The sequence below is a fragment of the Crassostrea angulata genome, chromosome 9, assembly GCF_025612915.1.
Source record: "Crassostrea angulata isolate pt1a10 chromosome 9, ASM2561291v2, whole genome shotgun sequence".
Classification (NCBI taxonomy): Eukaryota; Metazoa; Mollusca; class Bivalvia; order Ostreida; family Ostreidae; genus Magallana; species Magallana angulata.
The window spans coordinates 38,753,727-38,768,128 of record NC_069119.1 but is presented as its reverse complement, the minus strand read 5'-3'; the positions used below and the strand labels follow the sequence as shown (position 1 = coordinate 38,768,128).

Below are 14,402 nucleotides of genomic sequence, written 5' to 3'. Positions count from 1 at the left end.
GAGCCCTCTTAATGATGAAATAGGGGGTTAAGAGTCTTAATTTTACAGTGACAACTTTGAAATCAATGTAGAACTCATTGAATGTAAAACTGCAGAACCTGGTGATTCTTGTAGAGCTTCGTTCTGTTTTCCATTATCATACATACGGTAGTACCAAATTTAATCAACTTCAAGTAAACATCTCTAATGTCTTAACAAAATTGATTCCTTTAGAGGCTGTTATTTTGTTAACAACTGTTATACATTATATCTTACATGTGTCTTAGTAATATCTTTTGATGGGAAGAGGAGCAGATTTCTTACTTTCTGATCTCACCCAAAATAGATCATAATTAAACTGTAACAGTGTTATATATTGTAATTAGCTTAATTAGCTCTAGAGCCTCAGACTTTTAATGTCTCTCCATACCCTCTGTAATTTAAGCATTCATAAACATATAAGCTTTTATCTCTAAACAGTAGAAATATAAACCTACAGAAACCACACAATATCCTCTTTTATCAAAATTATCTATGTATTATGCATAAAGTAATGGACTATAGTCAAATATAGTATATGCATGCCTTAATTGTATATATTTGTTTAATATGTAAAGTTAAGATCTACTAAAAAAAAAAATTGAAATTGCATGCAAAATATTGACAAACCTAGCTAATGGTTATAATTATATTAATTTTGAATTACTAACTCTGGTTGTGTTAGGCTTCTATAACAGGACAACCCTGTCTATACAGTTTCTATGCCATTTGGTAATTTGGACCCAATTTCAGGAACAAGCCAACGAAAGGGAACAAGAGAGAGATGAATTTGTTCGAGAAGTGGAAAAACTCAAAAAGTCCCTGTCTGATCAGGAGAAGAAACAAGCAGCCGAAAACAGACTTCAGAGAGAGGTACGATATAACCACAGGGCAATAATGATAAAATATAATGACAGGGCAATAATGTAGATATATGACCACAGGGCAATAATGTAGAAATATGACCACAGGGCAATAATGTAGAGGTATGTCAACGGGGCAATAATGCAAAAATATGACCAAAGAACATTGATGATTATTATACGCAAGTGATGAAATATGACCTCAGGGCAATAATGATGAACTATGACCATTGGACAATAATAATGAAATATAACCACAGGGCAATAAATTTAATGTATAAAAAGAAGTACAATATATTTTTATCAATTTAGAAACCTTAGAGTTAAATTTCTCCCCATATAATTATAAGGATGTACAGAAGAGGGATACCCTGCAGATAGAGGTGTAATGTGTGTGTAGAGGGTGGGGGTGTGTAGAGGGTGGGTGTGTGTAGAGGGTGGGGGTGTGTAGAGGGTGGGGGTGTGTAGAGGGTGGGGAGTGTAGAGGGTGGGGGTGTGTAGAGGGTGGGGGTGTGTGTAATGTGTGTGTGTAGAGGGTGGGGGTGTGTAGAGGGTGGGTGTGTGTAGAGGGTGGGGGTGTGTAGAGGGTGGGTGTGTGTAGAGGGTGGGTGTGTGTAGAGGGTGGGTGTGTGTAGAGGGTGGGGGTGTGTAGAGGGTGGGTGTGTGTAGAGGGTGGGTGTGTGTAGAGGGTGGTGGTGTGTAGAGGGTGGGTGTGTGTAGAGGGTGGGGGTGTGTAGAGGGTGGGGGTGTGTAGAGGGTGGGGGTGTGTAGAGGGTGGGGGTGTGTAGAGGGTGGGTGTGTGTAGAGGGTGGGGAGTGTAGAGGGTGGGGGTGTGTAGAGGGTGGGGGTGTGTAGAGGGTGGGTGTGTGTAGAGGGTGGGTGTGTGTAGAGGGTGGGGGTGTGTAGAGGGTGGGTGTGTGTAGAGGGTGGGGGTGTGTAGAGGGTGGGGGTGTGTAGAGGGTGGGGGTGTGTAGAGGGTGGGGGTGTGTAGAGGGTGGGGAGTGTAGAGGGTGGGGGTGTGTAGAGGGTGGGGGTGTGTGTAATGTGTGTGTGTAGAGGGTGGGGGTGTGTAGAGGGTGGGTGTGTGTAGAGGGTGGGGGTGTGTAGAGGGTGGGTGTGTGTAGAGGGTGGGTGTGTGTAGAGGGTGGTGGTGTGTAGAGGGTGGGGAGTGTAGAGGGTGGGGGTGTGTAGAGGGTGGGGGTGTGTAGAGGGTGGGGAGTGTAGAGGGTGGGGGTGTGTAGAGGGTGGGGGTGTGTGTAATGTGTGTGTGTAGAGGGTTGGGGTGTGTAGAGGGTGGGTGTGTGTAGAGGGTGGGGGTGTGTAGAGGGTGGGGGTGTGTAGAGGGTGGGGGTGTGTAGAGGGTGGGGGTGTGTGTAATGTGTGTGTGTAGAGGGTGGGGGTGTGTAGAGGGTGGGTGTGTGTAGAGGGTGGGTGTGTGTAGAGGGTGGGGGTGTGTGTAATGTGTGTGTGTAGAGGGTGGGGGTGTGTAGAGGGTGGGTGTGTGTAGTGGGTGGGGGTGTGTAGAGGGTGGGGGTGTGTAGAGGGTGGGGAGTGTAGAGGGTGGGGGTGTGTAGAGGGTGGGGGTGTGTAGAGGGTGGGTGTGTGTAGAGGGTGGGTGTGTGTAGAGGGTGGGTGTGTGTAGAGGGTGGGGGTGTGTAGAGGGTGGGGTGGGTGGAATGGGGCAAATACAACTGTGCATGACCTTGCCCCTAGCAGAAGTTATTCATGTATAAAGTAGGTTAACAGAATTGAAGAATGCAAACATGGGTGCCAAAGGTGAATTGAATGTGCTGCGCATTTAAAAACCAAATTTAAACTGACAATTATACAAAGTGAGAGTAACACTATGGCCAACCAAAAAACAATTGATTGAAAGATTGATGATCAAGCATCTATTCCCCCGCCACCCAACTTAAAAAAATTATTCATAAGTATTAAATATTCAATGTCCAGCTGTCGCAGCTTGATGCAAAGATTTACAATGATTTAATCCTCTTGCTGTTCAATGCGCAGAAAAATAAAGCGTTAGACAGGGTTTGAATTTGCAAGTTTCTGCGTCACTGTTCATCACCTCACTTTGTTGTGATTTCTGTCACTGTTCTTATTAACTCTCTAACCTTCCAGGCAAATAGCGCAAGGAAACCTGTCTGCAGCAAAGGCGTAACTCATGAACAAGTTCTGCAGCATAGGTGAAACTCATGAATAAGTATTGCAGCATAGACGTAACTCATAAATAAGTTCTGCAGCATAGGCGAAACTCTTGAATAAGTATTGCAGCATAGGCGTAACTCATGAATAAGTATTGCAGCATAAATGTAAGTCATGAATAAGTATTGCAGCATAGGTGTTACTCATGAATAAGTATTGCAGCACAGACCTAACTCATGAATAAGTTCTGCAGCATAGTCATAACTCATGAATGAGTTGTGCAGCATTGGTGTAACTTATGAATAAGTACTGCAGCATAGTTGAAAGTCATGAATAAGTTCTGCAGCATAGGCGTAACTCATGAATAAGTACTGCAGCATAGGCATAATTCATTAATAAGTTCCAGACATGAGAAAAAAGGAGATGACTAAAGCTCTTCTTTAGTTCAGGCAGAATTATGATAGTAAAATGTCTAGATTCTGGTCCTTTGAAGATTTGGTATATGTGTTTCATCTGCCAATGTCATACGGTTCATGTGAGTAAAAAGGTCATGCTCACATAGTTGAACTTACCTCTCAGTACTGCTACTAACTTTTTTTTATGCAGTATGTTTATACATTCAGTAGGAATTGATGACAGACGTCTTGTTGTGTATGTAACATATAAATATAAATATGACAATATAAAGCTTTCACTTGCTTACTGTTGAGTCATTTTTGGGACAACCTCTGTTAGGTTGACAGTTTTGTGTATTAACTTTTGAAATGACCCCTGTTTGAAGGCTGACAATTTTCTTTCATGACTCTAGAGTTGTCCCTTCTTTTAAGATTAATGATATTGGGAAGTGACTTTTGAGATGCCCCCTTTTTTCTATGCAGTGACTTTTGATATGATCCCTATTTTTAGATGGGCAATTCTGTGCTGCTGTAAAATGACTTTTGAGATAGTTTGTATTTCTATATATTGAATTTTGAGATGATCCTTATTTTAGGTTGAAAATTTGACAGAAGAACTTCAGGATCGGATAGACAGTCACAGTGAGATAGTACAGCAGACACAGCGACTGAAGCGTGACCTGTCTGACAAACAAATGACGTCGGAGGAGTTGGCGGCCGTGGTACGACAACTGGAACAGGAAGTAGAGGAGCAGGCCAAGACAGAACAGGCCCATAAACTGGTAACATTCAAACCTATAAACTGGTAAACTTCAAACCTATAAACTGGTAACCGTCAAACCTATAAACTGATAGCCATCAAACCTATAAACTGGTTATTGTGAAACTTATAAACTGGTCACCATCACAAGTGTTTGTTACAGAAAACTGCTCAATTTTAGGGGATATTATTAGGTATGATGATTATTCATGTTGGTATATGTAAGTTTTGTGAATAAACCTTCAAAAGAATAATATTGAATAAGAGTTTTATTTACCAGATCTTTGTATTTTCTGGTAATTCTTTTGAAAGGATGCAGTCATATATTTATATAGTTTGCCTTTTAAAAATCAAACCTGCAGTAAAAATTGACTTGCTGAGATATATCATTTTCTTAAGATAAAATTTAATCTCAGATTGTGTCTGTTAGATCAAAAATTGGATCTTTACTGTTTGATAAATGTAATCTATTTCAGAAAATCCGTCAACTAGAGCAGATGTTGGAGCGACGTCGATCGGTAAGCGAGATGTCGGACAAGATGGCGGCCGAACAAGAAGAGGAGGAGTGTGAATCAGCCAGTGAGTCTGAGTCCACAGGGAGTGAGACACGAGCCATGAGACGACGAAGGAAGCTCCCATCTCACATCTCACTGCAACAGGAAGAGGTGTGTGGTATACTGAGACATGATGGGAAAACCATTGAATTAAAGAGATCACCTTTCTAAAACATAATATCTCATTTATTGAAAGAGATTACCTTTCTAAAACAAAATATCTCAATTATTGAAAGAGCCGTACAGCATTGTGAGATTCTTCCCTGTATTTTGTTTTAGTTGCTGTAGGCCCTGGGATGTCATCAATTATTTTAGATATTATCATCATGGTCCCCGAGATAGTTTTCAAACAAAATAAAAAATATTTCAACTATTGAAAGAGCCTTAAAACATTGTGGGATTCCTCCCTGTGTTTTGTTTTAGTTGCTTTACGCCCTGGAATATTATCAAATTACTCTCATTGTCCCAGAGATAGTTTCAATTCTTGAGATATTCTTGATTTTGTTTAGGCCCTGTACCAGGAGAAAGAACAGCTCCAACTTCAGCTCGAGGACCAACTCAAACAGATCTCGGCACTCCGTAACCAACTCGACGAGATGAGACACAGGGGAGACTACTCCGGCGGGTTCCTGGACGACAGCCAGACGTCTTCGCTACAGCGACAGGTTGACAACCAGAGAGAGGTCACGGAGGAGAAGGACAAAGAGGTCAGGGGTCAAAGTTGGGTCAAGGTCAAATTGGTATATTTTTGAGGAATATTTGATCCTGGTAAATTGAATAAGAGCAGGCAGTTGGTTCAGCCTTTGCTGAAGAATTGTATATTGTGTTAGGAGTAGCATGTATGATCCAGTAAATCATTGTTCTTAAACTTGATGGAAATGAGAGAAAACATGAAGATACCTCGGTATCCAAAAGTTAAATCATATAGATGAAGTATGCGTAAAGAAAAATTGACTAAAACTTCTTTTTAGCCCACTTTGACAATTCCATGTTTTATAAGAAATGTTAGAATTTTAAGATATTAAATAGGTTCATTTGTATTACCTGGTTCCACAGAGTGTAATCTATTAGATCAGACAGAGAGCTATAGACAGATTCTTTTACAGATTGCAGAGCTGAAGGAGCAGTTGAACGACTTGAAAGAATCTCTGAGCAACAAAGAGAAACTGATTAGTCAACTGACCAATCAGATCCAGGCTTCAGACCAAGCCAACCAATCAGAGGCTCCGAAAGAGGACAAGGCCGCTGATCTGAGAATTGAAAATGAGGACCTGAAGGTAGAATGCATTACAAAGGAAATGTTTCATTTTGAATTCTCCATTTGGTTCATCTTTAATATTATGAATTGATTTCTCTATCGAAGAGGATGATGTAAGGCTTTCTTTTATGGTACTGTAGATTCCTTATTAAATGGGAGGAATTAATATCTGTCGAAAATCATGAGAAGGACACATCACGAATTTATGAATCTCATTTTATTTTTCAGAATGATGTAAATAAGATATAATTATTATAAAAAATAAGGCATTTGTGATTTTATATTCTCGTAATTTGATGCAGAACAGTTGAATCCTGGAATTCAGTATAAAATAAGGAAACTACAGTAATACCCAAGTATTTTTATTTTAGTGTAAGAACAGGCTGTAAACTGTAAAGATAAAAAATATTTTGTATAAAAAGATGCACATGAATTTGTTCTGTGAAGCTTGTTGAAAGGAATACAGAGTTTGCCTATATTGATATGATATGTGTGTATTTGTTCTGATGCCTTTGAGATAACACCTTTATATGTACAGCGTCGGTTGCGGAGTCTGGAGAAGCATCTGGACGGGACGCCAATGTCGGTGCTGAGCCAGAACCTGTTGGAGGAGAAGAACCAGGAGATAGACCACCTAACTCAGCAGCTCGACCGACTCAGGTTCGAGATAGCTGCTCTCAAGTCCGGTGATGCGCTCGCCGAAATGGTACGGAGTTCTGTTGCTTGATTGATGTCTGTATTTAACTGAGAATATAGGCCGCACTTGCTGAAATTTTTAATCATTCTGACACTAGAACCCAAGTAGTAAAAATCAATTTGCGGAAATGGTAAAGATTACCGTGTATCTGGGGGGGTTTTGCATGCCACAAAATTTGCAAAAATGGGGAAAATATTTAAATTTATTTTTTGGCATCAGTTAATTTTTGCAGTATAAAAAGTCTTTTCTGAGGCAAACGATACCAAATTTCTGCATATGGAATAATTTCCAATGTGAAAGCCAAAATTAGATCATGAAAATAACAGAAATATACAGTATTATGTCACTAGACTCTGAGTGCCAAAATTTCATCACTAGGTTGAGCATACAAAATTTGTATCAGTATACAAAGTACTATCTCTAAAATTAAATGAAATTAAATCAAAATTAAAATTTCATTGCTATATTAAGTTATCGAAGTGTATCTGTTGTATAGCGACATGAGTCCTGCTCTTGTTTTACAGCAAACGGAGGTGGATAAACTTCGCTCGGAGCTGGAGCGTAAGGAGATGGAACTCGTCCGAGCATCTCAGGCGTCCACTTTCTCTGATCTCAGCGATACGGATGGAATTCCTGCTGCGTCTGAGTCTTTCACAGAAAAGGTGGGTCTCTATTTAACATGAGAGTCATGGCATAAGACTACATTGTCTGATATTTATTGATTTTCATGTTTTATGGGAATGATCAACGAATTCAATACAGCTTCTGATTTTAATATATTTTTTTTGTACATTTACATGAATTTGATATTTTTTTTCTTTAGACCAATCTCCAGCAGGAGTTAGAAGACTCCGTGGCTCAAAAAATGGAAGAATTTGAGCAACTCAAGTCAGCTCTCCAGCAAAAGGAGGAAGAAATAGTCGGCCAGCAGCAGTCGATTCAGGAGAAGGAGGAGGTGATTGCCGGCCTCAACATGACCTTGGACGAAAAGGTCACAGAGCTGGAGAAAGTCTCCAAGGAGCTAACGGCGGAAAGGGAAAAAACTCAGGTAAGGCTGACCGGTCGGTTCATAGATATGGCAGTCATTATTGTATATGGCCAATGAGTGTACTCGTTAACAGAGGTGGATGGCAGTAAATATTGTATACGGCTAATGAGTATTCTTGTTAGAGGTAGAACATTTCCTAGCTTTAAGGGGCATGGTCATGATTTTGGTCATCTTCTATTGTTTTATTTTTATTGTTTACAATGCTTTAGGAATGCATTTCTAATGATCAACCAAAATTTGATTGTCAGTCATAGAGTAATAAGCAAGATACAGGGCTCACAGTTCTTTGTCATGTAAACAAGGCTTGTGCCCTGTTTTTGTTTACATTGGTTCAATATGCTGATAAAAGTTGTTTTCAAGCTAATTTCTCTCTCTATTAATTCATGTTAAGCATAAATAAATAGTTCCTAGCTTTTATCACATTTATTACAGGTCATAATTGGAATTTTCATCTCAATATTGAAATGTAAACAAAAACATGACGTAAGCTTTGTTTACATGACCAAGTCATGCTCTGTAAGTCCTGTATCTTGTTTATAACACGATGACTCATGCTCAGATTTTTGTCGATTATTAAGAATGACTTACTGAAGCATTGTAAACATTTGAAACGGAAAAAAATAATTTTGACCGAAATCGTGACTATGCTTTAATCGATACTGACCATGCTTTAATCTGTACAAATGAATTTTTAAGCATTTTGTGGATGGAGGAAAAAGTGAAAATTCATGAAAAAGTTGTATGTGTATGATCTTGGTGAGGGTTTTATCAAATTGGAAAAAAAAAAAAAATTACCTGACGTAGACCTGTGGAGTCATTTGTATTTGTGGGGTCAAACTGTGGGTAGCCAACATTTTCCTTGTTTGTGGGGACGTAATTTCGGTAGTTGGTATTAAGTGTAATAGGGATAATTCTGATATATATTAAACAAATGCATGCATATATATGTTTGTGGGGATGTAAATTCGTTGATACGGGTTACTAACGAAAGCCACGAACATTGCCCCCCCCCCCCCCCCCCCCCCCCCCCCCCAAACATTGATGATTCCACAGTAGTTTAAAAACTATTAAATACTATATAACCTATGAAGTGCTACACAAACTAATAAAGAAAATACTATAGAAATATGAAAAACTATACAAAATTTAAAATACATTACAAGATATTAAATACAGTATTATGCAATGTGTAATATACCAAATGAACTAATATGCTTTTAAATACCATGTAATCAACTCCTGGTGAAAAGCTAACATGTCCCCCCACCTTACCAAGCCTTGTACTCTCTCCTACAGCAAGTTACCTCCCCTATGAGTGAGGACACCTACCTTAATGAGATTCTTCAAGAGAAGGAGACATTAATAGAACAAATGAATGGACAGATAGAGGGGCTTACTGCAGAAGTCGAAAGTCTGAGTGACTTCCAGGTAATTTATAGACAAATAGACAGATAGAGGGGCTCACTGCAGAAGTCGAAAGTCTGAGTGACTTCCAGGTAATTTATAGACAGACAAATAGACAGATATATAGGCTTACTGCAGAAGTCGAAAGTCTGAGTGACTTCAGGGTAATTTATAGACAAATAGACAGATAGAAAGGCTTACTGCAGAAGTCAAAAGTCTGAGTGACTTCAGGTAAATTATAGACAAATAGACAGATAGAAAGGCTTACTGCAGAAGTCCAAAGTCTGAGTGACTTCCAGGTAATTTATAGACAGACAAATAGAGAGAAGTAGGGGCTTACTGCAGAAGTCCAAAGTCTGAGTGACTTCAGGTAATTTATAGATAGACAAAAAGACAGATAGATAGGCTTACTGCAAAAATTCAAAGTCTGAGTGACTTCAGGTAATTTATAGACAGACAAATAGACAGATAGAAAGGCTTACTGCAGAAGTCGAAAGTCTGAGAGACTTCAGGTAATTTATAGATAGACAAAAAGACAGATAGATAGGCTTACTGCAAAAGTTCAAAGTCTGAGTGACTCCAGGTAATTTATAGACAGACAAATAGACAGATAGAAAGGCTAACTGTAGAAGTCGAAAGTCTGAGTGACTTCAGGTAATTTATAGACAGACAAATAGACAGATAGATAGACTTACTGTAGAAGTCGAAAGTCTGAGTGACTTCAGGTAATTTATAGACAGACAAATAGACAGATAGATAGACTTACTGTAGAAGTCGAAAGTCTGAGTGACTTCAGGTAATTTATAAACAAACAAATAGACAGATAGATAGTCTGAGTGTCTTCCAGGTAATTTACAGACAGACAAATAGAGAGAAGTAGGGGCTTACTGCAGAAGTCGAATGTCTTAGTGACTTCCAGGTAATATAGACAGATAAATAGACAGATACAAACAGAAAAATGTAGAGTGTACAGCAGGAGACAAAATTTATTGACAGACAAATGGACTGTTGAAGTACATCATGACTAATGAAGATTGTAAGGTAGACAAAGGGAGGGACAGAAACAAGATAACCACCTATAGCTCGGTCTGTTTAACATTGGGCATTTATCATTTCAGTACAAGCTCCAGGAAGATTTCGACACGGTTCAACAGATGTTGGAGGAGAAGGAGAGAGAGATAGACACACTGTCAAAGGAACTCGGGGAGAGGACCCAGGAGGATCACAGTGAAGAACTGGTAGGTGGATCTAGCTGTGTGTGTGTGTTAAGGATGGGGGAGTGTCTAGTGATCACAGTGAAGAACTGGTAGGTGAACCTAGCTGTGTCTGTATGTTTGGGGTGGTAGAGTGTCTAGTGATTTAAGTAAAGAACTGGTAGGTGAACCTAGCTGTGTGTGTGTGTAAGGGGTGGGAGAGTGTCTAGTGATCACAGTGAAGAACTGGTAGGTGAATCTAGCTGTGTGTGTGTGTAAGGGGTGGGAGAGTGTCTAGTGATCACAGTGAAGAACTGGTAGGCGAACCTAGCTGTGTGTCTGTGTTAGGGGTGGGAGAGTGTGCAGTGATCTAAGTAAAGAACTGTAGGTGGATCTAGCTGTGTGTGTGTGTGTGTGTGTATTAGGGGTGGGAGAGTTTATAGTGGTCTTATTAAAGAACCAGTAGGTGGATCGTGTGATTTTTTTTTTGTGGTGGAAGATCCAGATATCACATATGACAGATACTGATTTTTTTGGTCGCAGCATTAAACTTCAAAGGTGAACTGGTTCAAATACAGTTAATAGTAAATCTAATATTAACTAGACTCAATGTTATGTTACTATTATCGTGATCCCTATCTGGTTGCAGTTGAAACTGGAGATGGAGATTTCGAAACTGAAGAAAGACCTTAAAGAAAAGGACAATGTTATAGAAGAGAAAGAGGAGGAAATGTACCTCCTGAATGAGAAACTAGAGCAGCAACAGGTAAACAACCCCAACCCCCCACCCCCCAATCCCTACCCCACCCCCAACCCATCATGCCCCCATTATTCATTACATCGTCTCCCTCCACAATCATGTGTACATATCTCAAAGAGGAGAAAGAGAAGGAAATGTACCTCCTTAATGAGAAACTAGAGCAGCTTAAAGTACCTCCCATCATTCCCCAACAATCCATTATCAAGGATTCAATCAACTATCTCCCTCCAGTTTTCTTAAAATTAAATGAAGAAAACAATTTAACTGCCCCTCCTTCCACACTTCAATCAGAATCTGCTCATCTCCTTTCAATCATTTTTTTTTTAAATTATGGAATCAGTCTTTCCTTAAACAATCTCTTATCCTGCTATAACAATGCTTTAAGCTTGACTTATTCAGAGTGAGCATATTATGTGAGACACAAGGACAAAAAGTGTCTTGTATCAAATGTCCTCTTACAACTTAACCTTCATCAAAGTCCTGTCAATTGTAAATCTATGTATGATATTGTGAAGACTGATTTATATGTCATGATTGAAACATTTCTGTTGTCATGGTAACATTTCCATTCCTGAGACCTCAATTCATTGCAATCCAACCATCTTTTGTCACAAACTTTCGAAACTTTTAACTGTGAACTAAAGTCACTTAACTCTGAACATGACCTCCCAAACAGTCATTTAACTGTGAACAAGAACTCCTAAACACACAGTCACTTAACTGTGAACATAAACTCCTAAACACAGTCACTTAACTGTGAACATGAACTCCTAAACACACAGTCACTTAACTGTGAACATGAACTCCTAAACACACAGTCACTTAACTGTGAACATGAACTCCCAAACAAACAGTCACTTAACTGTGAACATGAACTCCTAAACACACAGTCACTTAACTGTGAACATGAACTCCCAAACAAACAGTCACTTTACTGTGAACATGAACTCCCAAACAAACAGTCACTTAACTGTGAACATAAACTCCCAAACTCAAGTCACTTAACTGTGAACATGACCTCCCAAACACAGTCACTTAACTGTAAACATGAACTCCTAAACACACAGTCACTTAACTGTGAACATGAACTCCTAAACACACAGTCACTTAACTGTGAACATAAACTCCCAAACACAGTCACTTAACTGTGAACATGAACTCCTAAACACACAGTCACTTAACTGTGAACATGAACTCGCAAACACACAGTCACTTAACTGTGAACATAAACTCTTAACACAAGTATCTTAACTCTGAACATAAACTCCCAAACACACAGACTATTAACTACAACTTCACATTTAGTTCTTTCTCATGGCTTCATTTCACAGCAACAGTGTTTAAAAATACTCCCCAAGCACATGTAACTGATAACAAAGGCCCTCCACACAGTTTTTATTAAGAGTTCACATATGACTTCCAGACCTCTACCAGTTGTCACAAATTTCCAAACACACTCAGGGTATTAACACATGACATCAAGTTAACTTTTTCATATGATTGCATTTCACTGTATCACTGATCAAAAAAAGGAACCTCCCAAATAATACTAATTATAGGGAAACATTCGCCCCCAACTTATTTTATAGAAGGTTCACATTGACATGTGACCAAATCTAACTTTTAGCAATGAATTTGAAAAAAATCAATCCATTCAAGCTTGTCTTCCCTGTGGCCCTATAGTAAAACTACAAAACACATCAAAGTTGAATGCAGACTTTGTAATCTATAAGTAAATGCATTAGAGTTCCAAAATCTTGATAGTACACAGAGGGAATAGAATCACAGTGATACGGATGCAAAGCTCTAAACTATTAAGCAAAAGATGGTTGGAAAGGTCTGAAGGATTATCTCTCAAATGTCAAGGTGAGAGGAAAATCCACACAGGAATGGAAATGTCCATTACACATAGAAAAAAACCTTAGTTTTTCTCCTCAATAAAGGAAACACAAACCGATCCACAGGGCTTGGCTCAGACCCTGGCAGAAAAAGAGGCTGAAATTAATTCCCTTTGCGAAGATAAAGTTCAACTGCAGTCTGCCTTGGAGGAAAAGAGTCAGGTGACAGAGGAAATTCAGGCTGAGCTTGCTCGGGTCAAGGAGCAGCTGACGGCAGGCGGCGACATCCAGACAAAACCAGATCAAACTGGTTCTATGAACTTTGACCTTTTGTTGAAAGAAAAGGAGACTGAATTGGAAAAAGTCAAGACTGAGTTTGCTAACTTCAGAGAGAGTCTTCAGGTATTGCTTAAAAAGCAACATTCAACTTATGCTTCTGTTTTTATCTATATGATAATTATTTATATGTAGTTCAATGTAGTTCAATGCATGTGTATATCTGAATGTTGCTATAGCATGCATTCTTCCCATAGACCTGTTGTAGAAAAATACATATAAACTCTCCCAATTTTTTTTGCTCATATATGAAATCAGACTCTGCAGCAGTTGATTCTGTTTTCAGTATGAAGAACAATGCAGAAAGCTTTCTCTAGTTTGACTTGCTTATACTGATCCTACAGCTATTTGTCAGTTTCAAAGTCTCCTAGTTAGACAAGCACCTTGTCCCTTATCTATAGCTTCCTTAGCTCTTCAGTGCTGTGTTAGTTAAATATGTTGTGAGCCTTCTGAAATATTGTGTAATCCATGCTTTCTAAAATTCCTAGCTCTATGTGTCGTGTCATGAAGGCTTTATTCCGCCTGACGTATTTTACTGTAGATTCCTAATTCGACGCAAGAAATTAATATCCACATAAAATCACGAGAAGCACTTTTATTTTTTTTGGACGTATGTAAACTTTTAAACTTTTGTATTCTAACAATTTGGCATTCGTTATTTTTATATTCTCGCGATTTGATGCAATCCAGTTGAATCGCAAGATTAAGTACTGATGTAAAATAAGGAATCTACAGTATTATTATAATTTGGTAGCCTGTCTAGTTAATGAAGCTTACAATTGACACACACCCTGTGACTGGTACAGTTTTCTGTTGCTTTAAGTTATCATCATTTTATGATGTCCTCTCCGCTTACACAAACCACTGCCTTTCTGGCACTATAAGTTATTGTCATGTTGGCCTCTCCTACCTAACATGAGTTACTGCTTTTTTGTGTCTGTAGGTTATTTGTATAGTCAGACGTCCGCATGCTTTGATGTTTCTACATTGTCACTTTGACCACTGGACAGATTCACACTCAACTTTCACAATCACTTGTTTATCACACAATAAAGAAATATGGAGAGGGGCACTGTTATTGGTTTAATCACCACTAGAAAAGTTTTATGGGGGGGGGGGGGGGGGTTATT

The 14,402-nt window shown here is 39.1% G+C and overlaps 1 protein-coding gene across 14 annotated transcripts in view; it reads left to right on the top strand.

Annotated features, from left to right (window-relative positions):
- The window catches only part of LOC128163698 (A-kinase anchor protein 9-like), a 132,853-nt gene that overhangs the window by 92,140 nt on the left and 26,311 nt on the right, over positions 1-14,402 (top strand). For 12 of the 14 annotated variants that reach the window (XR_008240849.1, XM_052827335.1, XM_052827337.1 and 9 more), the window contains 12 exons: positions 772-891; positions 4,021-4,206; positions 4,661-4,849; positions 5,248-5,445; positions 5,845-6,015; positions 6,535-6,702; positions 7,218-7,355; positions 7,517-7,741; positions 9,038-9,169; positions 10,264-10,383; positions 10,988-11,104; positions 13,042-13,338. Coding sequence is in view for 13 of the 14 variants with exons in the window: in XM_052827335.1 (XP_052683295.1) it covers positions 772-891; positions 4,021-4,206; positions 4,661-4,849; positions 5,248-5,445; positions 5,845-6,015; positions 6,535-6,702; positions 7,218-7,355; positions 7,517-7,741; positions 9,038-9,169; positions 10,264-10,383; positions 10,988-11,104; positions 13,042-13,338 (2,061 nt within the window). In the remaining variant the exon portion in view is untranslated. The remainder of the gene's footprint in view (positions 1-771; positions 892-4,020; positions 4,207-4,660; positions 4,850-5,247; positions 5,446-5,844; positions 6,016-6,534; positions 6,703-7,217; positions 7,356-7,516; positions 7,742-9,037; positions 9,170-10,263; positions 10,384-10,987; positions 11,105-13,041; positions 13,339-14,402) is intronic. The other 2 variants (XM_052827338.1, XM_052827342.1) reach the window with 2 other exon arrangements.